Source organism: Zychaea mexicana (genome assembly GCF_025766255.1).
Source record: "Zychaea mexicana strain RSA 1403 chromosome Unknown BDB00scaffold_54, whole genome shotgun sequence".
In the NCBI taxonomy this organism is placed as follows: Eukaryota; Fungi; Mucoromycota; class Mucoromycetes; order Mucorales; family Lichtheimiaceae; genus Zychaea; species Zychaea mexicana.
In genome coordinates, this window is record NW_026516717.1 from 172,208 (window position 1) to 196,232 (window position 24,025).

General features: G+C 42.2%; 8 protein-coding genes across 8 annotated transcripts; 1 reads left to right on the forward strand and 7 right to left on the reverse strand.

Moving 5' to 3' along the window:
- Nucleotides 1-742: 742 nt before the first annotated feature.
- BDB00DRAFT_766458 (Vps16, C-terminal region-domain-containing protein) lies at nucleotides 743-3,964 on the reverse strand (the record flags this gene model as incomplete). Its single annotated transcript, XM_053119596.1, has 14 exons — nucleotides 743-821; nucleotides 918-979; nucleotides 1,212-1,478; nucleotides 1,548-1,628; nucleotides 1,708-1,910; nucleotides 2,007-2,115; nucleotides 2,194-2,328; nucleotides 2,433-2,565; nucleotides 2,656-2,783; nucleotides 2,869-2,994; nucleotides 3,060-3,136; nucleotides 3,219-3,388; nucleotides 3,484-3,647; nucleotides 3,764-3,964. 14 exons carry the CDS (start codon nucleotides 3,962-3,964, stop codon nucleotides 743-745), a joined length of 1,935 nt encoding a protein of 644 aa, XP_052978059.1.
- A 166-nt stretch (nucleotides 3,965-4,130) lies between these two features.
- Nucleotides 4,131-4,930, reverse strand: BDB00DRAFT_472923 (uncharacterized protein). Its single transcript, XM_053117511.1, has 4 exons — nucleotides 4,828-4,930; nucleotides 4,727-4,740; nucleotides 4,514-4,599; nucleotides 4,131-4,433 (listed from the first exon to the last, which is right to left on the reverse strand). The coding sequence occupies exons 1-4, from the start codon at nucleotides 4,864-4,866 to the stop codon at nucleotides 4,219-4,221; spliced, it is 354 nt and encodes a 117-aa protein (XP_052978060.1). The 5' UTR covers nucleotides 4,867-4,930; the 3' UTR covers nucleotides 4,131-4,218.
- A 796-nt stretch (nucleotides 4,931-5,726) lies between these two features.
- On the forward strand, nucleotides 5,727-10,319 carry BDB00DRAFT_831459 (Nup133 N terminal like-domain-containing protein). Its single transcript, XM_053124121.1, has 14 exons — nucleotides 5,727-5,975; nucleotides 6,145-6,252; nucleotides 6,337-6,430; nucleotides 6,514-6,814; nucleotides 6,916-6,994; nucleotides 7,068-7,603; nucleotides 7,711-8,056; nucleotides 8,165-8,342; nucleotides 8,446-8,544; nucleotides 8,607-8,753; nucleotides 8,857-9,413; nucleotides 9,483-9,604; nucleotides 9,691-9,830; nucleotides 9,914-10,319. Exons 1-14 carry the CDS (start codon nucleotides 5,858-5,860, stop codon nucleotides 10,095-10,097), a joined length of 3,009 nt encoding a protein of 1,002 aa, XP_052978061.1. The 5' UTR covers nucleotides 5,727-5,857; the 3' UTR covers nucleotides 10,098-10,319.
- An 807-nt stretch (nucleotides 10,320-11,126) lies between these two features.
- On the reverse strand, nucleotides 11,127-12,884 carry BDB00DRAFT_930202 (uncharacterized protein; the record flags this gene model as incomplete). The annotated part of the gene is made up of 3 exons (XM_053128995.1): nucleotides 12,643-12,884; nucleotides 11,247-11,403; nucleotides 11,127-11,199 (listed from the first exon to the last, which is right to left on the reverse strand). The coding sequence occupies exons 1-3, from the start codon at nucleotides 12,788-12,790 to the stop codon at nucleotides 11,127-11,129; spliced, it is 378 nt and encodes a 125-aa protein (XP_052978062.1). The 5' UTR covers nucleotides 12,791-12,884.
- Nucleotides 12,885-14,463: 1,579 nt separating this feature from the next.
- On the reverse strand, nucleotides 14,464-14,970 carry BDB00DRAFT_831472 (uncharacterized protein; the record flags this gene model as incomplete). Its single annotated transcript, XM_053124122.1, is given in 3 exon segments — nucleotides 14,464-14,660; nucleotides 14,832-14,907; nucleotides 14,918-14,970. The coding sequence occupies 3 exon segments, from the start codon at nucleotides 14,951-14,953 to the stop codon at nucleotides 14,464-14,466; spliced, it is 309 nt and encodes a 102-aa protein (XP_052978063.1). The 5' UTR covers nucleotides 14,954-14,970.
- On the reverse strand, nucleotides 14,739-15,231 carry BDB00DRAFT_831473 (uncharacterized protein). The gene is made up of 2 exons (XM_053124123.1): nucleotides 14,844-15,231; nucleotides 14,739-14,794 (listed from the first exon to the last, which is right to left on the reverse strand). Exon 1 carries the CDS (start codon nucleotides 15,219-15,221, stop codon nucleotides 15,048-15,050), a length of 174 nt encoding a protein of 57 aa, XP_052978064.1. The 5' UTR covers nucleotides 15,222-15,231; the 3' UTR covers nucleotides 14,739-14,794; nucleotides 14,844-15,047.
- A 1,935-nt stretch (nucleotides 15,232-17,166) lies between these two features.
- On the reverse strand, nucleotides 17,167-20,226 carry BDB00DRAFT_831476 (OPT oligopeptide transporter protein-domain-containing protein). Its single transcript, XM_053124124.1, has 8 exons — nucleotides 20,029-20,226; nucleotides 19,726-19,954; nucleotides 19,023-19,642; nucleotides 18,373-18,939; nucleotides 18,210-18,306; nucleotides 18,118-18,147; nucleotides 17,935-18,027; nucleotides 17,167-17,853 (listed from the first exon to the last, which is right to left on the reverse strand). The coding sequence occupies exons 2-8, from the start codon at nucleotides 19,913-19,915 to the stop codon at nucleotides 17,339-17,341; spliced, it is 2,112 nt and encodes a 703-aa protein (XP_052978065.1). The 5' UTR covers nucleotides 19,916-19,954; nucleotides 20,029-20,226; the 3' UTR covers nucleotides 17,167-17,338.
- Nucleotides 20,227-20,303: 77 nt separating this feature from the next.
- BDB00DRAFT_831481 (uncharacterized protein) lies at nucleotides 20,304-22,670 on the reverse strand. Its single transcript, XM_053124125.1, has 3 exons — nucleotides 21,631-22,670; nucleotides 21,475-21,547; nucleotides 20,304-21,335 (listed from the first exon to the last, which is right to left on the reverse strand). The coding sequence occupies exons 1-3, from the start codon at nucleotides 22,256-22,258 to the stop codon at nucleotides 20,366-20,368; spliced, it is 1,671 nt and encodes a 556-aa protein (XP_052978066.1). The 5' UTR covers nucleotides 22,259-22,670; the 3' UTR covers nucleotides 20,304-20,365.
- Between the last annotated feature and the right edge of the window lie 1,355 nt (nucleotides 22,671-24,025).

A 24,025-nucleotide genomic window follows, 5' to 3' on the forward strand; every position in this document is an offset into this window, starting at 1 on the left:
TTTTTACGTATAGTTGATCTGATGAACTCCCTGCCTTGCTTCATAGTTAGAGATCCCTCCTTTATTTTCAACTATAAGGGGATTGGCTCGCACGGATATGGTTTATGTCTGATAAAGTTACTCGACTTTGTCAATTCTCATTCGGCCGTAACTATGCTCGGTTCGATCTATATCTGATCTTGGCCCGACGAAAATGTTTACACGGTTTATGTGATGCCAAGACACTAAACTCCCGCTTGTAGACTCCAATTCAAGTCGAGACCCTGCGTAATACGCATTAGGCTATTAGCAGATTGTCTGCTACTTTCCTGATCGTCACATGCATATACATGTACACATTTTACGCAAAACAATGCCATGTAATTTGTTTTTCAATGCGATAAATTACTCTTTTTTGAATATCTGTTATCTGGTGAACTATGCGGAATAAACGGCACCCGCGCTGAGTATTTACAAAAACATACACGTTCTTGGAAAATTAAGAATATTAGCGCAAATCGAACTTTGTATATACAGTATCACTAAACGCTCGTACTAGCTACTTCTTGCATTGTCAATATACGTGTGTATGCAGGAACGTACAAGAGTTGCATATAGAATTGTTTTGATGTGCGCATAGTGAATTGGTGGGGTATTGTGAAATTGCTGTCTTAATATATGATAAACTAAAGATAAGGTATATATATACTCTTACACCTCATTACAAAGCTAGGCCGAAGATACTTCTACTACTACTAACATCTTATTTGGCACTAAGTTGTGCCAACAAGGAATCGATTTCTTGAGCAACAATATGATTGCTGCATTTAGCCCGTACTTGTCTATTAAATTTTATTAAAAATGCAGGATTTTAGTCATTTCCTCCTTTCATCTCTCTTGTCTCTCGCGCTTTCCCTATACACCAAACTGTCACTTACTTTAATCCTTCCATATCCTTGTTAAGGAATGCCTGCTCTCCTGCCTCCTTGAACGCCCCAATCTTAACAAAGAGCATGGGTCGAACCGGTGGGTCGCATCGCAAAATGTACTTGCTTGCCTCTTGGTACTGCTTGGCTTTGATGCATTCTTCAACAAATGGCTATATTATTTATGCGTGATTAATTATGATATGCACTGTTTAAATTGATGGAAATCCACCCTTTACTCTGTTTAATCAAATACAAAATCCCTGTCTCTCCCACCCCTTCAGCTAATCTGTAAAAGTCGTTTACCTCATAGCCGATAGGTGATTTTTTGCTCTTTGCAAACTTTTCCAAATTTTCCCAATCACGAACTTCGACCAGTGCTCGTAGCTTGATCCACCACATGCGTTTGTCAGGTACTTTAAATTCGCTCTTGACTTTTGATGCCTTGTTCTGCTGGCCGAGCACTGTGCATTTATAGATCGTTTCACTGACAGATAAGCCGGTGAATGGTTGGTGTGTATCTTTCTCAAGTTGTTGCTGCATTTGTAACAACTTGATTCCTTCATCCGTAGCCTAGCAATTACCATTTTCACTTATTTAACTTTATATGCTTTATCAATTATGCACCCATCGTTACATTACCTTGGCTTCAAATGCGCGATCCTTATCATCCTGATATGTCTTGCTGGCAATCTTGAGATTACTTATCCGTTCCGCGATATCCTAATTTGTATCCCATTCTCAGTAAGCATCCTTCCAAATACATTTGCCCCTTTTGCTCTAGAGCTTAAATTTTACTTACATCCTGCTCGAATCCTTCCAATAAGATAACATTTGCACTTTCTACTCGACGATCGTCTTGATAATAGAAATCCTTTAGTAGTTCCTTGTCTTGTTGCTTACAATACACTTCCAGTAAACTACATGCCAAAGGCTTGTTGTTGATCATTCGGAAGAACTCGCCCAAGGGAAGTTTTCGTTTTAAAGTAAATATGACCAGATATACTAATAAAAGTGCATAATTTTTGGTTAGAGGGCTCAAGAGATTCTTGAGAGGTACATCGATGGTTCAACCGTTATGAGCTTCCCCCCTCCCATTACCTAGATCTGTATCGCCGCTTTCAATAGCCTTGAAAAGAGCCATCTCATCTTCTTCCATTGACATGAGCAAAGGCACTTGATCCGCTGCTCGAGGTTCATAATCCAATAGCTAACCATATTGTTAAAAAGTATGTTAACATCGCTTATCCACAACTTTTTTTTATAATGTGCAATATTTAATCTTTACCTTTGTTGCAAGTCGAGTTTGACCCGAGTTGTATGCTGTTTTGGCAATTTCTGCATAAGACAATCCAGGTTTCTTGATAAGTTTTTCAACAATCATACGACAAATGGTATCTTCGTCTTCAGAGGACGATTTGATCTAAAATAGAGGATTTATCGTTCAGTTGCTTTACTTTATGAAAAAACAATTTTGCTTTCTAACACCGGGTTATACACAAGAAGAAAGAAAGAAATAAATCATACCTTAGCACATGCCCAGTGGATCAAGATCTTGTCGGATCGTACTTTGAGATATTCAGCAATACGCACTGCAAGCAGATGATGGTTACGACAAACAAGGCGATCCACCACTGAATCTGGTGATAAGCGCTTATATCTAATTGATATATATTGCTTGTTATTTCGAAATTCTTGTCACGCTTTATTTGTACTTTCTTCCTTAATGATAATCTAGTCATAGACTTACTGTGCATATGTGAGCGGTATACCGATATCATAATATCGAATGGCGTTCAAAACGCGCAAGGATTGGGCCATCTCCACAAACCGATCGGCGTTATAGTTATCCAGAAAACATTTACCAAACGACGCTGCCTGTAAGGAAGAAGAGCAAAAAAAAAAAGAAACCATTAGTAAGTCAAAAGACATTAACAAATCAAATGTATCCTTTCTCATTTACCTTTAAAAGTGCGCGTTGATAATAGTGTTGAAACTCAAAGCCAGCTGCTTCTATACAACAATCCACTGCATCCACAAGCTCTGTCTTTATGCTTCGTATATTTTCATCTGCTTTGGGACTTTTTCGCTATCCAGTATATCATCAGCCTTTCTCTTTTTAGTCCCAGAGTCACTTTTCTCCAATCTGCATACCTCAAAATGATCTAAAGCATCAAAGAGCATGGCTGCTGGTGAAGTTGATCCAATTTTGAAAATTTCCTCGGTAGCAGCTACAAAATTCGAAAGATACAGGTTGTGTTGATAAGTGATCTACAGAGAGAGAACAAAAAAGACGGTTCTCAAGTACGTTACCTGGTACTTTTTGGAGTAGTTCACATTTGTCGTTGCTCATGATACGCACACCATCGATTTCGGATATCATAAAAATAGGATCTTCATAAGAAAACTTGATCCAATCACCAAATGGGCCCACCATCAAAACAATCTTATCCCAATACAACACAACCGAATCCGTGCCACACCTATATACATGCGTATATTGTATCAGTACTCATGGAGTCTGTGAACCCGTTCAAATGCCAAAACCCTCAGATTTTTATTTTCTTTGCTTCCTTACCATACAAGCTGCTGTGGTGGGATTTTGGATTTCGTCGCATATTCTGACAAGTTCTTTTGAAAATCGGTGGACACAACCCACAGTTTTCCGTCACCGGTAAATAGGGCCAGGAATTTGCCATTAGGGGATACTGCCATTTTCGTAAATGGACCTTGTTGAAGTCGCTACATTCACATGTAACGTTGAGCGATATAGTACATTTTGGAGGACTCTAACCTCCCCTCTCCATCACACACACACACACAAAGCATCGATCTCCCGTACACTTGAGTATATTTACCTGGTCCACCGTTTCTTTACTATCAACAACAAGAATTGTCGAACCTGTCGCAATGAGCACTTCAACGTGTCTGCTAAGTGTGTATTGAGGTGGAATAACTGTCCAGCTATGCGGTTCTGTATCCAAGCCAGTTTCGGCCATGAGTTTAGGTCGCGGTTCATAAAAATTGGTGACGGAAACCAATTGATATCTGCTTGTCATGGCAACAAGACCATTGCTCCAAATCTGACAGTCGATAATGCCATCTTCTTTTGCTTCCTATAAATCGTACCCAGGCGGTTATGAGTAGGTTTTACTCTTCCTCCTTTACAGCCGCTTTCATGTTATTCCCGCTTACCTTTCCAAGGGAGAACTGGGTATAGGTTCCGTGAAGGGGATATAATCGAACAATGCCGTCTTCAGTGACAACGACAAGTTGTTCTTGGTCTGTCCAGCCTAATGAAACAATTCGTCCTTTATCCCACTGCAAAGAAAGATACTTGTTTTGTTAAACAACAAAAGTTTCTAGATAATGACTCGATAGGAAAATAGTGAGGACAGAAACCCGCAAATCTATACCGAACCTGAATTTGTTCAATCAGCTTTCCTGCAGCAGTATACATGTATATGGTTGGCTTGATCGGTTGCTGCTTTTGTAACAAAAGAACCTTCTTGTCGTCGCGAATAAGAGCTAGTCTCTTGCCACCGTTAGTTTATCTTCACTCAACACCTTACCCCCAACTCCCTTTCGTTTGTGCAAAAACCACTCACCGATAGGTCCTCCATATTGTGCACCGGCAATCATGAACTTTGACAAATCAGTTTGGTCCCATGATAAAGAATAGACTTCTTGCTTTCTAGACATGTACACAGACAAACGAAAAAATATTAAGAACGTATAAATCTCGGATTCGTGTATTTATGTATACGTCTACGTGATGGTCGGTTCGGTTGCTCTTTCTTTCCGTTGTATTAAAGGTTTACCTGTAAAACCGGTCCTAGTATTCCACAGGGAAAAATTAAATTTGGTAAGTACCATGCTTTTACTTTTAAACTTCTCTTTCGAAATGCGAGTGTTTCTTTACATGAAGTTGAATCCAGTCCGAGGTAGGATTGGGTGGCATTTTGCTTAAACGAGAAAATAGGGGAGGAAAAGGGTTAAGGTGACAGAAGAGTGGAAAAAACTCCGTTGATATGCTGTGTGCATTCTGAAACAAATGTTTTGCCACACATGGACGCGTTATCTGGGTCCGTGTCGTACCGAATGCTCGGGAAAGTGATTGTCAAAGCACTTCAATGGGAGCTGATACTTATCACTGCAGTAACCTTTTTACATGAGCTTTAAATCATAGTGCTTCTTTGTCGTCGCTTTCTCTTGTGTAACGTGTGCGCGTCGTCGTCAAGCAGGCATACAACATCGAAACGAAACCGACCAGAATTGATAAAGCTCAATACGATACAAAACTATCATTGCTCAAGAAGACACGTGCGCTTTGTTGCTTATCAGCAACTGCATAGGGTATAAGCTGAGAGCTTGAATTTGTCAAAGAGTCCGTATCACACTTCCGTCCACACGTCAATCATCAAAAGAAAAAAGATGTTGCCAATAGACATGGCCGCCTATAAGTCATTTTGTGGCTACTGAACCAATATAGAGCAGCTGTAGTCAATTAACGATACAAAAGGGTGAGACCATTTATAACAGAGGCTTATGATACGTGTGTGCATACACATATCAACTATGTATGTGTGTGTGTACTTCTGTGCATATCGGGCAGCGCGTGGGCCTGACAGTCACTTGCCGCTAATCCAGCTGTCTTATAATAAATGCCAGCCCTCTCTGTCTCTGTCTCTTTTTTCTTAACTTATTTGTCCAAACGCTCTCTCTTTACAGGAACAAAAACGTTTTTTTCTTTCCTACCGTACGAGGAACTTCGAAACCCCAAAACTCCAGGTACATTCAAATCGTTTATTTAAATCTCCTCTTTCTTTTGTGTACAATCTACAATATAGAAATTTACCAAATTTTCGCCGCGTCCTTTTTCTTTTATTTAATTTTTTTCTACCACCAGCAAATAGAAGATACACGGAAAAAAAAGAGCGATCGCCTTTATTATGCTGGATCAAAAGAGTCCCGAAGAAATCACCAAAGCTGCTCACACGGCTTCTGATACCCTTGAACGTACCAGCAGTGTAGATACGCATATTCCTACTATTGGTGATCTGTTTACAGGTAAAAAAAAGTGTTACTTTTTTTACTTTTTTTTGTTTTTGTTTAATCAACTGCTACGTTCAGGATGTCCCTTCTTGACTAGCAATTTATGTTTGAAAAAACAAACACGTCGTCTTTTCTTTAACTGTCATTGTTTTCGTATCGTACGCGTCTATTTTTCTCTAAACAGCATCCAGCTCCGGTTCATACGAATTGCCAGAACGACAAGCAGTTCAGCCATTCCTCCCAAAGCATACATTCACTCTACCTCCTGTTGCTCTTGAGCAGATTCAAAAATGTAAGGCTTCTTTTTAGCTTTTTTTCTTTCATGTGGCCGAATATTGATTGGTGAAATTGATTTGATTCATTTCTTATAATGTAGGGAAACCAGGAGATGCTGCTGGTCTTTTACCAGAGATCAACCGCGCCTACTTTGCTGTAGAAAACCGATTGTATCTGTGGGACTACATTGAAAAGTAAGAGGAGGGGAAAATATGGTATGGGGTGTGCTAATGCGCGTTGATGAATGAGATACTGAAACCTTTGTATTCTTTATTAGAAAGGACGTGAATACGTATGAAGAAACACATTCTATTGTGGGCGTCGGTCTCGTCAAAGCCAAACCCGGGATCTTCAACGCTGAAATCACGCATGTTCTCGTTGTCGCCACTACAATGAACGTCAGTATCATTGCTGTCGCATTCAAGGCACAGCCTGGCGAGCCACATACTTTGTCGTTTTATCGCACCGAGATCTCCACGAACTCTTCGGGCGCGCAGATGAAAGAGATCATTGGCACAAAATTCGGTCGCATCATTATGTTGAGCAACCTGGGCGATGTTTGGGAACTCGATTATAGAGTATGTTAATGGTTTACATCAGGGAGGGAGAGGTAGGGGAAGGATTTTTTGTGAAATGGAGACTGACCGCAAATGATGGGGGGTGATATACTTTACTTTAGAGAGAAGAAGGCTGGTTCACCAGCAGATGTACCAAGAGACTGCTAAGGTCGGCGACATCTCTGTTCACCAAAAGTAATGGTAAGTAATGATAATATACATATTACTCAAGTAAGATGTCCAATTTTCACTCACCCACATTACGTATGTATAGATCCTTGCACCAGCATTGCAGTTGATGAAGAAGGACGCGTACTGTACCGACTCTTTGCTAACTCTGCCATCCAAGTATCTTATCTGGGAGAAGACGGCCTATCGTACAGCGAAGGCGAAAAGAATCAAAAGATCAACGATGCCGCAAAACTCATGGCCCCTTCATCCGTGCATGTCGAAAGCAGCCATTTCAAGATTGTTTCTATTCATCCAACAACGTCTTCGGAAGCTTCCACTTATCAGCTCGTAGCCATCACATCGACTGGATGCAGACTCTATTTTACACATTTCAAATATGGATCGACTCGTTCGTCACCCAGCAGCAAACCCGATGCACTTGAACTTGTCCATGTACGAACACCACCACCTGTTCCGTCTACCCCGCAAGGTGTGCCTCACAGTAACGCTTTACCTGACCATCCTGTTATTATCAAAAGCATGTACAAAGATGGTATTCTATTACTTGTCGACAAAAGAACCGAGCAGCAACAGAGCATCATCACAGCTAGCCCTAATATTGGAAAGATGGCAACTCAGGTATACACAAATTCTAAAAAATAGGAAAGGCTGGGATATAACAAGGTGGTTATGGTTCAATGTCTTTGGCATTAGAATGATTATATTGACAGTTATAAATATATTAGGGACGAATGGCAGGATTCCCAGAGTTTGCAAACCGTTTGGATACACATGGACATGTTTTGGGTATCGCCGAGATGCCTGGCGTGCAATACACATTGAACGAATTAGCGTCCCAACCCTCGGAACCAACACGTCATTTCCTCGTCTTCACAACCCATGGCATGTCTGTTGTCACCAAGCAACGGCCTGTTGATATGTTACAAAAGTTATTGGTTGGTGTCGGTGCACACATATCCGCCCACTCTGGTGAATTCCAAGGTTTTTTCGAACTGTTTGGTACAATCCATGCATGTGCACTGTGCTTCAATCTTGTCTGCCATACATCGACACCACTCTCAGGAATTGCATGTAAGTCTTTTCGTTGGATACTATCTCTATTGCGATCATGATTCGTAGGCTCTTTGGAAACAAAAGAAACCTTATCAATTCTGCCTATTGTATATGTATACTGTATAGTGCAAGCAAGTGATACCGTTTCCATTCCTGTTGTCAAGGGAGCTACTCAGCTTTTGGAAACGCTTGGTCAAAAGCCATCTTCATTGAACCCATCATATAGCAGCAGACACGATGGTCTTGCGTTATTCATATATCGACTGATCAGCCCACTCTGGACACAGAAGATTGTGAAAGAGAGGTGTGTTTGAACATGTATCAGCAGTGCTCTTTACGGATGGATTCAGTTTGGATAGAGAACTTTTTTGCGCTAACACGTTTTGGGTCCTTTTTCTTTTTTCAAGTGTACAAGGCGCTGTCGTCAATTACAGTACAGTGGTTTCTCGAAACAAATTAATCTCGATACAGCAAATCTTACGGAAACTTGAAGGCTTCATGGATCTGTAAGTGATTCTATACATATCGAGATCATTTATGGAAACTAATAGGATTTTCTTTCTCGCAGGAACGCCTCGGTTCATCCTCAAGTACAACCACAATCAGACGAAGAGCGCTCTTTGTATGAGCTTTACGAATTGGTAGCTCTTATTTCTGAATCTATTTCGTTTTTACTGTTCTTGCTCGACAGTGATGTTTCCAAGGTCATGAAGAGGTATAGCATTCTTTTAATTCTCTTAATCAATATCTATATATTGCTGGAAGCACCCAAATTATTGACGAATACGCCACTTTCTTTCATTTAACAATATATATAGCTTAACGCCAGAGATGCAAGCTCGATTCAAAGCATACACATTCAAAGACTTGTTAACATCAAATGAAGGCCGATCATTGGCGACTCACCTGGCTATGGCCATGATTGATGAAACAATGGCACGCTATGCGAATATGGATATCGTGATTGATGTGCTCGAACAGCGTTGTGGCACTTTCTGCAGCTCATCCGATGTGATCTTGTACAAGGCCAAAAAGCAGATCCAAGCCGCCAAGAACGAAGCCAACACAATGCCATCACGAGACGCATTACAAGAATCTCTCAAGCTGTTAAAACGTATTGCTATCCATATATCATACGAGCAATTGCAAGAAATTGTTCACGATTACTCCCAACAAGGCGCATTCGTACTGGCTGTGGAATTGGTTATAGCATGTGCCTATGCAAGAGATCCACAGAATGTCACTACCGCATTCCTTCACGATGGCTTTAACGTAAATGATAATCAACGACTAGCAATCTACAAGGCAAAGGAACCGTTTTACCATTGTGCATTTGAGCTTTTAAAGCTGGCGATTTCCCCCGGGACCGAAAAAGGTAAGTAACGGGATAATATCTACATAAAGGTCCCACTATGTCTGATATTTTTATTTTTTTGTCTGTTAGTCCTTTCTGCAGCACAAAGACCCCAGGTTTTCCAAACGGCGTTTAGCTTTGACGATGAGTGTTTCCATCTCTACATTTACAAACAGTTCGTGGATCAAAAGCTGGGACATGAGTTGATAAAGGTTCGTTTTTCTTTTCTTGCTTTATCCTCGACGTCTCCCATTTTAAGCCAACGTCGTTGCTAAACGAGATGTATTTTTATGAATAGCTTAACCCACCATTGATCGTGGACTACTTGAGAGACCAACCATTCGATTTGGAACGATATGAGCTGTTGGCAGAATACTACAACTTGCATGATGAATTTGAAGATGCAGCTCAAGTGTACATGTACTTATCACGTGTTGCGTAAGTACCTTATATAATGTTCAGGAGTGATTATCATTATTTGCTTATTCATTAAATTTTCATACTCTTCTATGATGTTTTAGGGATGTACCCATCTCTACGGACAGAAGATTAGAATATGTTTTGCGAGCCTCTACTTGTATCAAGTCGGTAACGGCACCATCAAAGCAGTTTGAAATGTTCGATTTCCAGAAGCGGTTGAACGTGTGGATAGAAGAATTACAGCAGCAAAGACAATTAGGACCCATGGAACCCTCAAGGGCCTGAGAAGACTAGATTTGCTTTCTTTTCCTGCACACATTTTCCACACGTACAACAAAATCATCACTACTACTACTACTACCGCCACAAACTACTACCCATTACACTCCCATCCACTCTCACCCTCACATACAATCACACACACTCACACACATACACACCACAAGAAAGCAGATTATTATTGCATGAAAGAAAAATCATCATTACCCATTTCTTTAGTTACTTTTATCATTCTTTGAGAGAGGGACTGGGTGATTTAAAGGCAGAGGTTGCGTTACGATGAAAGGAAAGGAAGAGCAGAATATTCTAACTGCTATAGGTGTGGATAGATGAATAATTCCAGACCAATGAGTAACACATGTACACTTGCTTTTATACATACTTCAACCACGAAAAGCAGAAAGGCTTGAGATTTTTTGTAGATTTTGACAGAACCTCAAGTACAACCGTGTATGATCAACGTGCTGCTTCAGCCACAAAGTTTTCAAATTGCACTTGCTTGTTCCAGAAAGTTTGAATGCGCCACACCTTGTTTGATATTCGTATATACCCCACAATGATGTGTATCATGAGCACACTTTTCTTTTCATACATAGTCTCCTTTTTGTATATGTACCATTACAAGCCTTGGCCAAAAGCTATTACCTCGACCCTGTCACGTTTTACGGTATAATGGTACTCTCATCGGTCTCAGTTCGATTGCGTTCATTGGTGCTATCATACGGCCAGTACAATCTACAACAGTTTGACGTCGTCGCTCGTACATAACGAATAGTATATATCCACAGATTATAAATAGAAACGTTCAAGCGCGCACACGTTGTAATATCATAACAGATCAAAAAATGCGCAAAACGCATGCATATGATAATGAATATCCTCGTTGAACCTTACCAGACTCTTGATTCCAAGCAAACTGCTGACTATGAGTGGGTTTAACTTATACTTATACATGACAGAAACCATATGCCATCGATAGAACCGTGTTTTACCTCCCTCGTCACCTTCTTTGGAGGTGACAGTTTTATGATAATTCTATTTCAAATGTCGCTCTTCTACGCCGTGGTAGTCCTTGATCAATCGATTGCCAAACAACTGAACTTGTGGCCTATTCAGTAATGGGAAGAGGTCACACGAAATCACTGATTTTTTGACTTGATGTTGTCGGCCAAGGCCAGACGTACAGTATCAGCTTCGGGATTGAAACGTTTGGTCACTTCATACTGGGTTTTTGGGCTGAACGTGAGATTGGTTTCGGATAATGACGACTTGCTAAGGATAACGGCTTCTTGTAACTTCTTGAAAGCATGGTCTATACATCAGTAGTACAGTACAGTATGTCATGTGTGATCTCTTAAATCTCTTATACGATTATTTACCAAGAAAAGGGCGGCCGATGATGCACTCAGAATGGATGTCTTGTCACCAAAAGTTATATTGGCGAATTCAAGTCCAAAAAAAAGGAAAGGTATCTGGAAAGGAGGGGATTGGGGGTAATGATAGCGGATAGTGTTATGCAAGTTGTTTATTATCTTATCACCAGGATGACTGAGCGTGTATTGGATTGGGTTGGAGTAAATATGTGCTGAACGCCGTAGCCAGCGTCTTCATGGGATCCAGTGAAACATTGTAGAAAGTCTCGGCCATTGTTGTATCAACTGTGGTGGCATGTGTGACGAAAATAAAAATCACTCTCTTATACGAGTATATGCCCACGGCAATCAGCTTTGCCGATCCTCCAAGCCCGCAATGAAGGATGTGGCCAGCTTAAAAATAAATTGTCAAGAGCAGACTATAGAGCAGCACGGCTGTTTTCAACATCGTATGTGCGTCATCCTGGAACTACTACTAAATCATTTATACAAGCTGCTTCTTCAGGTTGATACTGTTGTTTGGTTTGCTCGTTTTATCCACCACCTGCCTGAGCAGCAGCGATACAAAGTCAATCAGACGTGTGTGACTTCATCGGCGTATGTGTGGGTGATGTACGATAAATGTGGGAAAAAAACAAAATACAAAAAAAAGCAGGATGGTCGGCTCGTACGAGAGTCAAGCATGCATAATCTAAGCCTTGCTTCTGAGCACATGAGTTCGTCTTACGTGTACTCTCATGTTCTATGTGAAAGTTGTGCCAACAATGTTTTTGGTTAATCAAGGGGTTGAAAGGGGCGTGGCAAGCGAAGCATACCATTAAACCGGTTCTCTCAGCTTAGAACAGCTTGCGTTAAGCATCGTTGTTGCTGGTGTGCATAGCCTCCCAACAAATACTTCCTTTCGATTATTTTCGCGAGCAGAACTACGCGACCACAGAAATGTAAAAAAGAAGAAAGGTGAAAAGCGCGCACCAAAGTGTGATAAAGCGCGTTGTGATCGTGTCACTGTCGGCTACAATACAGAAGATCTGTCATTGTTCCCCGCATTGTTAGCCTGGACCTGTGGAGGTATTTTTACCTATTTAGCAGAGAAAAAAGGGAAGCGGGATGCATATAAAGGCAGTCATTTTCCGCAGCGTGTTGCTTCCTCGCTTTTTCTCTTTTTCACGATCAGGTACTTTCTTCTTTTTGTGGACCTAACGCGGGTTTTTGTAGGTCGTGGGTGGGTGATGATGCTTGTTCTGTAGGCACGGGTCGACTAAGGTAGGTGGCGCAGGTAAGTGATTGCAGGCTAGTGGTCGCGATTGGTGAGACGGGACTGGGCATCTCAATACCAATCGACCTTCGATGATTCACAAAGCAACCAAGACAAGACCCTAGCTTATAGGTAGAGGGTTACGGGAGCAGATGTCGATGTACCATCCTGTGGTTGCTCCTGTCAGTACCTGCCTAAGAACAGGGAAGCTAAGAAGACATCGACAACTTTAATTGATTAGTAGTATAAAGTATCAAATAAGAATGTTTTTTTTTCTCTTCCCGTTTGTTGAACTTGTTTGTGCGTGTTTTATATTGTTGTTATACTTCTTCATATACGAGCGAGAGTCGTCATTCTCGCTCCTGATTGCACAGTGGAGACTTTTGTAACGAGCAATATAGTTGCCACGAGATCGTCGACAAAGTGATATTGATAACAGTGTTGAGGTTCGGGAACAGTGGAGTCGACATTTAGAACGCTCTATGGGAGCGATGGCAAACGCTCTATGGGAGAGATGGCAAACACTTTATGGGAGAAATGGCAAACGCTCTATGGGAGAATTGGCAAACACTCTGTGCGAGCAATGGCAAACACTCTGTGCGAGCAATGGCAAACACTCTATGGGAGAGATGGCAAACACTCTCTGGCAGAGATGGCGAACGCTCTATGCGATACAGCCAGCACTAACCCAGCTTTAATTGTAAAAGGCTATTAATAAATAGAAGGGCTTCAAAGACACTCTCATTCTACCATTACCGAGCTTCACCACTTGTCCTTGGTATACACTTTGCTTTGCATCACGCGTACTTCACGGTCGTCAACTTCTGCGCCATTATTTCTAGGTGTATATGGCTTCTATTTATGTGAGCTTCTTGTTACAATATCAGTAATTTTTATTTTCTCAATGTCAACCATTCCCGGCACCTGCCATTTACTTTTTCTCTGGGATCTTGTTGCTGAAACACTGTAAACCGTGTCTGTGCGCCTTGTGGCCCGACAGGCGGCGACACTGTCGGGGCACGCCCTGCATGATACCGGTGAAACATATTTCGTAGGACTATCAAAACACGCAGACCACATACGCCTTCTTCTTAACAGCTTGACCGTGTCTCTTCAACACCTCTACTTCACATGGTATCTTCCCTGCCATTTTACTTTCCCACCTGCTGATTGAATGACGAGTTACAAGTCACGTGACGTGTTTTTTTAAGCGGCGGGTCAATCCAAAAAGCATAAATACGCCCATATTTTTCAGGCCATTTCGTTTTTTCTCTTCACTCTTTCTTTCGTTTCTTTCACTCCCTTGGATCCTCCTGGTCTTTCTCTTGGCTCTTCCCCTGGCTCTGGTCTTCCCCTGGCTCTGGTCTTCCCCTGGCTCTGGCTCTTCCCTTGGCTCATCCCTTGGTCCTGGTCTTGCCTCTGTCGGTCCTGGTCTCAGCCTTTTTCCCGTGGTCCCCCTGGCTGCCTACAACCGGTCCCTGCTTTGGGCGGGCTGTCCAGTCTGGCGTTCAACGGTGTTGGTCACAACCGGTCTTCAGGCGAGATCAGAGGACGGAGAAATCCTTTTCGGTTTTTCGCCATAGAAATATGGTAGTGTCCTTTCGGTTGGATGCCTTGTCTGCTGGTCTGGTCTGGTCTGCCATGGTGGGGTTCGCAATGAGGAGCCAGGTGCCACTGTAGATCGTGTTCGACTCCTAGGACTCGACTCTCGGCAATCGACTGTCTGGCATTCGACTCTCGGCAATCAACTCTCTGGCATTCGACTCTCGGCATTCGACTCTCGACAATCGACGCTCGGCATTCGACTTTCGGCATTCGACTCTCGGCGATCAACTCTCTGGCATTCGACTCTCGGCATTCGACTCTCGGCAATCGACACTCGGCAATCAGCTCCCAGCTCAGTGTTCGGCTCCCAGCATCCGAGTATCCAGTAAGCAGCTCCTCCAGCATTCGACAACAGCAGCAAATGGCTGTTTTTTTTTTGGGTGTTTCGAGAGTCAATTCTTTCCCCTACCCCCACCCCTTCCCTTTCCTCTTCCCTTTCCTCTTCCCTTTCCTCTTCCCTTTTCTCTTCCCTTCCGTCCTTCCCTCCCTTCCTTCCCTTCCGTCTACCCTTCCATCTTCCTTCCGTCCTTCCCTTCCCCCTTCCCCACTCACAGGCAATCCACAACCGATTGCTTGCACTTGACTCTCGAAACGTAGCGTACGTCATGGTTCCCACTCGTTTGTACCATGATGGCTGGGTTTGTGGTTGATTGACCCAGCCAAATGATTGGGAGACTGGGACTCCCAGGCCGAGGCATTGGTGGCTTTCTTTTCCTCCCCCTTTTACATACTTCTTCTGTTTCTTCTTGCTTTCTTCATGCTTTTTGTATAGCCTACGGGTTGTGCGGACTGCTTGTTGAGGTCACTTTGTAAAATCGCGTTCTTATTATTTGTCTTTATTGTCCACTGATTGTGTTCTTTTAATAAAATTTGTACTCTTCGACTATTGATATTCATAACGATAACTTTTGTCTTTTATAAAATGTTTCTTTACTCTATTATTACAATGAATAAAAACCTGCTCTTTTACTTTATGTCCTGCTCAAACTCATTTACAATTTCTTTCCTTGTGAACATATTTGCGTGTCGCTTCACCTTGCAATATCCATTTTCTTTCTGACTGTGTTCAATCGTCTTCGCCGCTTCATTTGACAGTTAGGAAAGAACTCATGTTTTGGCGTGCTGTGTCCTTGTTCTTATACAATGCTGACAACGTCAAATGGCTCACATTAGATTCGTAATCACTTTTACTTTGCAATGACTCGATCAATTCTAAACATGATATCTGGGCAACTGTTTGACGCAAGCATAATGCACAGACCGTGTGATACAATGTCAAATTGTTGTGAAACCCGTAGCGTAGCAATATCAGTACTGGGCACATCAGAAAGTTTCTTGCAACAGCAGGATCTCTTTTGGACTTGGAACAAGTTGATCGAGCTTTGTGTGCTTAAACTGTCGTTTCTCATAGAATCTGCACTACATGCACTCTACAGCTGAGATCTCTAGTTGCCTTATTATACGGACTACATACTGATTAGTCTAATCGTTTTATAAAACGTTCTAATTGCTTTCCATCAAGCTCAGTGGATGTGCCCATCTATTTGGGCGATCGTTTGAGATCGAGCTGCCCTTGGAGTGCCATATATGCTTTCATGTAAAGGCAGTTCGACATATGTAGAGCAATGCTTTTCTTTATTACATTTTCTCTGTTGAATCTTTTTTGTCTATACAGTTACGATAAGAATAGTCGTCGTGTCATACTTTTCACTTATCACCCACATATGGCATAGAACACAGTGGCTGCGACCAGTTCGCGCTTGAAAGTAATGATTATCTTGAGGAAGTACAATATGATGGTTCTCAAGCTTCAGACTGTCTTCCGATGATTTTCCGTTTAAGATTACCACATTTACCAATACGCTTTTTTAAATTAAAGCCCTATTGCTTTGTCTCATATCAAAGAATTTTTGTACAGCATCTTATCGTCGCCCTTTGTACTGCACTTCTCCTAACAAGAAATACCCGTATTGACTACTTCAAACCAATAATGATTTGGCGGTCTATATACATCAAACGTACGTTACACCATTCCTTTCATGGATGATGGATCCATATCTTGTCCTCGTGTCCTATAATCAGGAGTGAAAACGTCGTAAAAATGTCTTTCGGACGTATCGTGAGATTATAGATCAACAATTGGAGCAACCCTGTGGATGGTATACAAGGAGCTCATGTGAGCCTTCAATTTCTCCAAAGCACGGGAACGATGCGAGATGGTATTTTTGGTTTCCTTTGACATGTCAGCATATCTGATACCAAAGAAAATACTGTAGTTTGATTTAAAGAAGATACGGCCGGAAGCATATGATAGTAACTTATGTGTGATCAAAACCGTAGGTTGGAAGGCTCAATCCCAACCAATTGTACGAGGGGCCACGTGGAGGCATAATTTTGCCCTACATTATGTCCAAGACGACCATACAGTCCATGATATAAGATCAGCAAGAATACAAGAGCCCCACAATTTTGCTATTTTTTAAAGCTTTAGAAACTTACATCGGTACAGTAGTACCTTCAAAAATGATGGGTTACTGACCAGGCCCTTGGCAATAGGCAAATGTGAAGAGTGCATGAGCAGATAATTGTTAAAACCATTCAACATTTTTACAAGTCCTTCAAGCCCGGCACGGTAGCATCCAAAAACCATTTGCTAAATATGATACGTAATGTACTGTACACTATTCGGTAAACCTCTCCTCTTCATCTAGAACTTACATGTAGGGTCCAGGCATTCTCATATACCTGTTCAACGGAGGTGTACACCACTAGCCGCTCTCTTGTGGCATTGATAATAGATATGAAAAGTTTGCAAAAACGTACATATCAAGACGAAAGATGAGCTTGATCAGCTGCAACAGCTGTCTTTTTAGTATAATAAAGTCTTGGTATTCATTAATTAAAGATAAAACGAAAGCGGAGAGAAGAGGAAAAAGAAGAATGAGGTAAAAGAAAAGATAAATATACACAAGTAGTTCTATAGTTCTACTAATATAGAGTTTGGGTTCTTTTTTCTAAAAGTGAGGTACGTTGCAAGCTCTTAAAACAAGATTAACGATAGCAAACGTTCCTTCACCCAGTACAAATCCGCTAGCAACAATGATAATAAACACCTTGCCCACGTGTCGGCGATATCGCCCAAATAATTTATCCCAAATCGACGAATCCATGTTATTCCTGTTACCATCCGTTGCCTCCAAAACATCACAGTACCGATCCCACCAGTGACCAAGGAAACCGCCAATCACACGAGCCAGCGTGAAATTCGGTGGATTATACATGCCGATAGCGAACGCAATGCCTTGAGGAATACATCGTCGCCATCCAACGTGTTCCAGCCCTGGCTTTGTTTCTTTGAGCAGTACCAAGGCCGCAAAGATTAAAGCAAAAAATAGAACAAATTCGGACACATGTGGTGGAAGAGGATGACCATTGACAAGTCGTGACATGTCTAGCCATACGTGGGCTGTAGGTACCGGGAATTCTGGACCTGGAATCGTGTAAACTGTGGTATACAGCTTGTATGCAGCTTATAGAGTATTTGTACACATGACGCGTTAGTTTACTTTTAATCATTCCATCAATAGCTCTTGAGAAAAAAATAAAGTACCCGTGGCAACAAAAGCACTGACAAACGATCCAATAAGCTGACCATAAAACTGTGCCTTGGGTGAAGCTTGTAATAAATGTCCCGTCTTTAAATCTGTGAAGAATGGCTCTTAATTAGCATGAATTCGCTCCTAAAAATCAAGAGTGCTCGAAGCGTATGAGTATATAATATCTGAATAGTTACCCTGCATTAGATCGCCAGCTTGTTGTGCACCTATTATCGTAAAATAGTTAAATAATCATTTTTAAAAAAAATGTATGTACAATTATTCTCACCTGCTTCGGCAATACCACCGGCGATCAAATTTGCTGCGATTCCTCCGGGCATAACCATGGCGAAAATAACTTGGCTGATCTTTCCGATGCCACTTACCTGGTCACACATTCATCATTTAGTTCGACTGAGCAACAACAACAAAATAAAATTGAATAAATTTACCGGATTAAGATCCGTTTCGCCTAATGCGCGCACAGCCAACACGCTCAGAAACATAGCAACTGCTATAGCTAGAATAGCCATACGAATAGGCAACACATCGGTACCAAAGAGAATTGCAATGACGCAGACACACAGTAATGTTGAAGCGACGAGACCAATGATAGTGGTAGAGGTCTTGACCAGTTGTTCTGGAGGAGCATCCTTTTCTTCCCTTTCGTCTTTGCTTCGTGTTCCTTCCTGTTCTTCGACCCATTCTTGTTCGATATGCGATTCGGCTGTGTCAGCATCTGATGACTGTTCATCAGCATCAACACGCTGATACCTGACATCATCACGCGCTCTTTTATGGGCTGTAAGTTTAATGATAGAGCGTACAGAGACGATGGCCAGCGATACTACAGACTCTGCAACCATGACACCCAAAGATATCCACAGAATCCAGCCCTTGGATCCAGTTTTCCAGTCAGAAACAGGACCTGGTGCCCAACCAGCGTAGTGTGCGATTGGTGACAATATGCCCCATCCAATAACACATCCCAGTAGCATTGACAGTGTTGTAGGCAATCCCTGTTAATTTTAACGACTTGTATCAGTAAAAGAAAAGCGATCACAATTTTACTGGATATCAGGTAGTCCAGATGAAGTCTTACCATAATAATGCCCTGACCAACATAGCTCAAACTGGGCGCAAAGTACCATTCCCACTTTGCAAAATCAATTAGGTTAAATGAAAGCCAATTAAATAATGGGAGAGCATAAATGATCGGAAAAAAGTATGATAAAAGAGTATAGGCCGACGATAAGCTGAAAGAGATCGTCAGTGCATGTAACTTTAGCGACCAGTCTTGTTCACCTTCACGTTGACGAGTGGAAGTGTGTAGATCCGAGTGGGCGATGGGAGTAAGTGCGACGCCAGATTGGTTGGATCCGGTAGAAGTGGGTGAATAGGTAGGACTTGAAGACGATACAAGCAAAGGTCGATCTTCGTGTTCAAGGACTGAGTCACGACTAGATTGATGGCGACGGCGAAGGATCGGTTCTTGCGGATCTTGGTGTAACAGCGAAATCATCTGCGCCGTGGCCGTTCCAGAAGGAAACCGCAGCTTCTCGTGGATGATGGTTTGCTTACGAAGTGGAACAGCAAAGAATACACCAAAAAATGCAACACCGAGCGACCAAAGGACCAGTTGCCAACTAGAGAGTACAATTGGTCCGTCTGGGTGATCATTGCTCGTCAAAAGACCTAGAGCAGGAATGATGCCGACAAAGCCTAATATATATAATACCCACATACCAGCACTTTTTAAGTATCTCTCATCACTTACACCTATAAGTCCTGCCATGAGAACGAACCTGCTGCTAGAGGCATTGTGGCAGTGGCAACTGCTGTGGTTTGCAAAACAACGTTTTCAATGGGCCCGAACGGCGTACGGAGCTTATCACGGAAGGGTTTGAATATAGCATAACCTAGCAACGAAGCTTGAAGCGACATCATGGAGATCCAGCCGCTTTGCAAACCAAAGTACATGTTGGAAAAGCACATTACGCTTCCAATGAGTAAACCAACAACAGTTGCCCGGAGCTACGTTATGATAGTTCATGTCAGCGGTACATTTCTGATAGCAAAAACTAGAAAAGATAAGTAGAACACTTTACGGTAAAGTGCCGGTGCGTCACCGGATCGCTAGCGACCGGTTGCCGATCGTCGTCTATAATAAGTGTGTTAATTGCTGGCCGTGCATTAAGCGCTAATATGAGATAATCGACCTTGTGTTGATCCGGATCGTGGAATGGTTGCCATGTAAGAACAAAGGCCGCAAAACTTTACCACGCTGGTTTGATTATTAATCTATCACACACTGCACACATACATATAAAGCCCGTCATATGTAACTGACTGTTTCACGAGTGCAGCGTACTGGATGGCATCATTTTGTAGTGCCACTTCACATGACTTAAATATATATTTATTTTTATATGACAAAAGTGTAGTTTATACAGAGGTTGCAAGTTTCATGACAAACTTTGTCTTTGGATGCTCTGGACCAAATACTACAGATCGTACTCTAGCAGCTTGGTCAAACGCTTCCCGAGCCTCCTTTCGCCACCGCTTGCTCAGCGCAGCACGATCCTGAGTCTTACTGGCCATGAGATCACATAGCTCGCCCAGATTTTGCCAAAAATCCGATATCTCAGCAGTGTTTCTCGGCAGGCTTTCTTTGGCATGCTCCTCCATAGTATCGATAATATAGCGATTGACGTTGATGGCCGCATTGATATCCTGGCTGTGTCTGAGGCAGTTCATAAGGGGGATCGATGCATTGAGACGCAAGGCGTTTCGTGGATGCAAGTCGCCGCCCTTATCACTTTCTGACTTTTTCATCGTCACCGTCGTCACCAAAGGCTCCAGTTTTGATCGTGCTCGTCGATAGTCACGCGCTTTTCGAATTGCCATCAATCCTTCCATATACATCTCCTGAGCCTTCTCAATCGTTGAGGACACCGACTGGGCGGATGCAGCACTGCCACATTTAGCACACTTCCATTCTCCGCTTGGCTCAACTCTTCTTCCATGAACAAGTTCCTCCATAGAAGACGGTGGAACCACATAGACATCTTGATAGCATGTCTCGCACACGATGCTCTGCAAGAATCGATCCACAGACTTATCCATAGGCGATGTGCACCTTTTGCACTTACACCAGAAATGCTTTGTTCCCCAAAGATCCTGTCGTCGCTCGTCACGCGATGCGTATAGATCGATATAGCTGACTGTCAGCTCTTCGTCTTTCTGTACAGGTCGAATCGTTCTGAAAGCGAGCTGGCCGTTCTGGACACCTACAAAGGCACAGTTTGGGTTACATGCATGGTTAAAGAACATGGCGCCGACAGGGAAAAGTCCGAGTGCTACATCCGTGTTGCGCGCTTCGTTGTCGCCTAGACCGTGTGCGTTTGAATTGATCCTATAAATAACACACAGACAAAATCCCCCACGCATTTCCCACACATTAGTAACAAATATAGCCGTCGGCTGGTTTCAGACCCAAAGTAGCTCTTGTTGTCGGTGTCGTTGCCGTTGTCGCTGCCCTGTATCCCGGTTACCTGCATGCGAGCGTAACCAAGTCATCGACTGGAACTTGCATAGACTCTGCCATTTCGGATAATAGCCGTTCACCTTTTTCCGTGATCGTCACCATCAAAGCAAACGTCAGAGCTCCCGCTTCCAGAATGCATTATTCGTTGATACTGCATACTTACCTGCTTCTGTGACTACCCGGATAAACGCTGGATTGGCATGGTCGCGATGGCTTATAAGATCGTTGGTGCACCAAAACGGGGTCGGAGTACTGGTTTGTTTGTCTTTGCCGTCGTTCTCTTTCTCAGAAGAATCTCGTTGGCGTCGTGCAAGTAACAGCGTAATTAGCCGCAAAAGATCTGGATCAACATCTGTTACCCGAGCAATGCTATCGACTTGCGCCATGGTTGAGCAAGCCAACGCATGTGTATCATCACGTTCCAGGCACGTCTTGGAGCAATAGAATGCTTTGCTGCAGTCAGAGCACATCATTTTAGTAGAGAGCGAATCCAGACATACGTGGCAATGCTGATCGATATATTCGGATCGAACGACAAATGCTGTTGCTTGTTCTAGACAGACTGTTGTGCCTTCACCAAGTTGTTCGGAAGCAGCGGCATGACGTCCTTTGGTCTTGGTGTTGCGTAAAAGTACTGGGTATTTGTGCATAACTTGTTCATAGTATGGATCAATGGGTGCAACAGGTCCTGATACAGCTGCCTTTTTCTTCTTTTTGTTGGCTTTTTTCTTTAACTCAAAGTCGACTTTTGTATCGAGCTTGGTGTCGTCCTTGTTGGTCTCTTCTACCATGGCAATAAGTTAGAAAACAAAAAGAGAAAGAGGAAGAACGACAGGAGCCTTCGGAGGAACAGGGCCAAAAAAGCGTGGTTGGAAAATTTTCTGGAAAGTCAAAAAAAGTGGTGACGTATCTGAGCTGGTGAAACCTCAAAAAGCACCGGCCATCAAAGGTCATCGTCGGGTGTAACGCGAAATCAGGAACCCATGGTCATAAAGAATACGCTAGACGGGTTTGTATGAAAACGATCCAAATTTTCTTTATTGCGTACAAATTTGGAACAGCACACCCTACATTTATACGTAAATATCTTTACACTACTGATGGTATAGCTGAAAGCAAGAAATAGAAATCGCGTATTATCCTTATGAGAAAAAGTCGGTTGTTCACTCTTTCTTGTCGCCATGTATGCAAACGAAATAAAGCAGTGACACTGTATTTATCTAGTCCATGCCGATCAAAAAGTTAATTTCATGCTCGAGTGATGGAACATCCGTTTTCTTTCGAAGAGAACAATTTTACTTTACTGCCTGTTTATTATCAAAATAACTGCATTAGATTTGCGCTGTCAAAAAGTTGAATTATATAAAGCGTGTTATTCTTCGCGCTCATGATCGTCATCATAATTTAAAGCAGAGTGCAGATTCAGAAATTCTCTTATTACAAAATAGAAATATGTGAGGTAGTGGGTACTTGATGCACACGTGTAGTAGAAACTCTCTGTTATCGTTTATTTACGCAACAGCTTTTCTTTTTTTCTGCATTTCTACTTTGAGAATGATGCATTGCTATATGTTGCTTGGAAATTGGCGGTGAATAGATCTCCCGGGTTATCCCTGGTAAACATGTATAATGAGGAGCACATGTTCTAGACTACATACTTCTTTTAACAATACTGTTTCAGCTCCTATCTCTGAAAATTTGACAACTTCTCAAGTAGCAGTAGCATTTTCAATATATTAGATGGCCATGGAGATTGAGAACTACCTAGTAATAGCGCTATACTGCGGATATGTTACTAATTCTCGTCCAATTCCGGCGGTTCTTGTTGCTACCGATGGCCATCTTTTTTTAATCAAACATTATTTCCTTCCAACTTGCAGCATTTTTTAGGTTGTCTGTTTCATCTACTTTATGCATCGGTAATTTGATCTACCACGGTATTGATTATTCCGTTGGCGTATACGGCTCACCCGTGTAATTTAATCGTTAGTCTGTGCTGCTACTACCTCTGACCTATATTGATTATGATCAGCATCAATATAAGTGTGTAGATCGATTCAAGATTCGAAAAAATATGATACAGCTATCATCGGTAGCTAGTCCTGGTGCCCATTGTGGCATGAAAGCTGATTAAAGTAAATATCATTATACTGTAGAACAGCTGCCGCCACATCAAAGTAATGACTATAAGCGCGCAGTTATAAATCGGTGCGGGTAGACGTACTTCTCTTACTGGCCTCTCCAGAAAGAAAGCATGTATGTACGTACACAAATATGCAGTGCCCGGGAACTGAGCATTTTTGTTTTTGCTAAACACAGTTTTATATCTAACCTAGTGCATCTCTGTTGTTTGTCGTAGTGCAGGTTGCAGTAATGTCGAGAATATGCGGTAGCAAAGAATTTTCTATGGCTTTAGACTTGTGCACACAATGTCTTATTATTTAAACAGGAAATGCTGAATCTTGTTGTAATCCTTTTAGCGAGTGCTACGCCTACTACTTTGTAAATCAACAGTATGACCACCTTATAGAGCAGGGTAAAGGCCAAAGACCACTGAC

Bases quoted from the DNA above. Each gene is read 5' to 3' on its own strand.
- BDB00DRAFT_472923 (XM_053117511.1), bottom strand. From the start codon at position 4,866: ATGCCACCCAATCCTACCTCGGACTGGATTCAACTTCAT. The intron at 4,434-4,513 runs GTGAGTGGTTTT...GCAAGAGACTAG, and splicing joins ACAATATGGAGGACCTATCG to CTCTTATTCGCGACGACAAG.
- BDB00DRAFT_831459 (XM_053124121.1), top strand. From the start codon at position 5,858: ATGCTGGATCAAAAGAGTCCCGAAGAAATCACCAAAGCTGCTCACACG. The intron at 8,057-8,164 runs GTAAGTCTTTTC...TATACTGTATAG, and splicing joins ACCACTCTCAGGAATTGCAT to TGCAAGCAAGTGATACCGTT. The intron at 9,605-9,690 runs GTTCGTTTTTCT...TTTTATGAATAG, and splicing joins TGGGACATGAGTTGATAAAG to CTTAACCCACCATTGATCGT.
- BDB00DRAFT_831473 (XM_053124123.1), bottom strand. From the start codon at position 15,221: ATGAATATCAATAGTCGAAGAGTACAAATTTTATTAAAAGAACACAAT.
- BDB00DRAFT_831476 (XM_053124124.1), bottom strand. From the start codon at position 19,915: ATGTGCTTTTCCAACATGTACTTTGGTTTGCAAAGCGGCTGGATCTCC. The intron at 18,307-18,372 runs GTAAATTTATTC...ATGTGTGACCAG, and splicing joins GCGAAACGGATCTTAATCCG to GTAAGTGGCATCGGAAAGAT. The intron at 17,854-17,934 runs GTACTTTATTTT...ATACTCTATAAG, and splicing joins CAGTGCTTTTGTTGCCACGG to CTGCATACAAGCTGTATACC.
- BDB00DRAFT_831481 (XM_053124125.1), bottom strand. From the start codon at position 22,258: ATGGTAGAAGAGACCAACAAGGACGACACCAAGCTCGATACAAAAGTC. The intron at 21,548-21,630 runs GTAAGTATGCAG...TCACGGAAAAAG, and splicing joins CCGGGTAGTCACAGAAGCAG to GTGAACGGCTATTATCCGAA. The intron at 21,336-21,474 runs GTAACCGGGATA...TGTTATTTATAG, and splicing joins TTGGTTACGCTCGCATGCAG to GATCAATTCAAACGCACACG.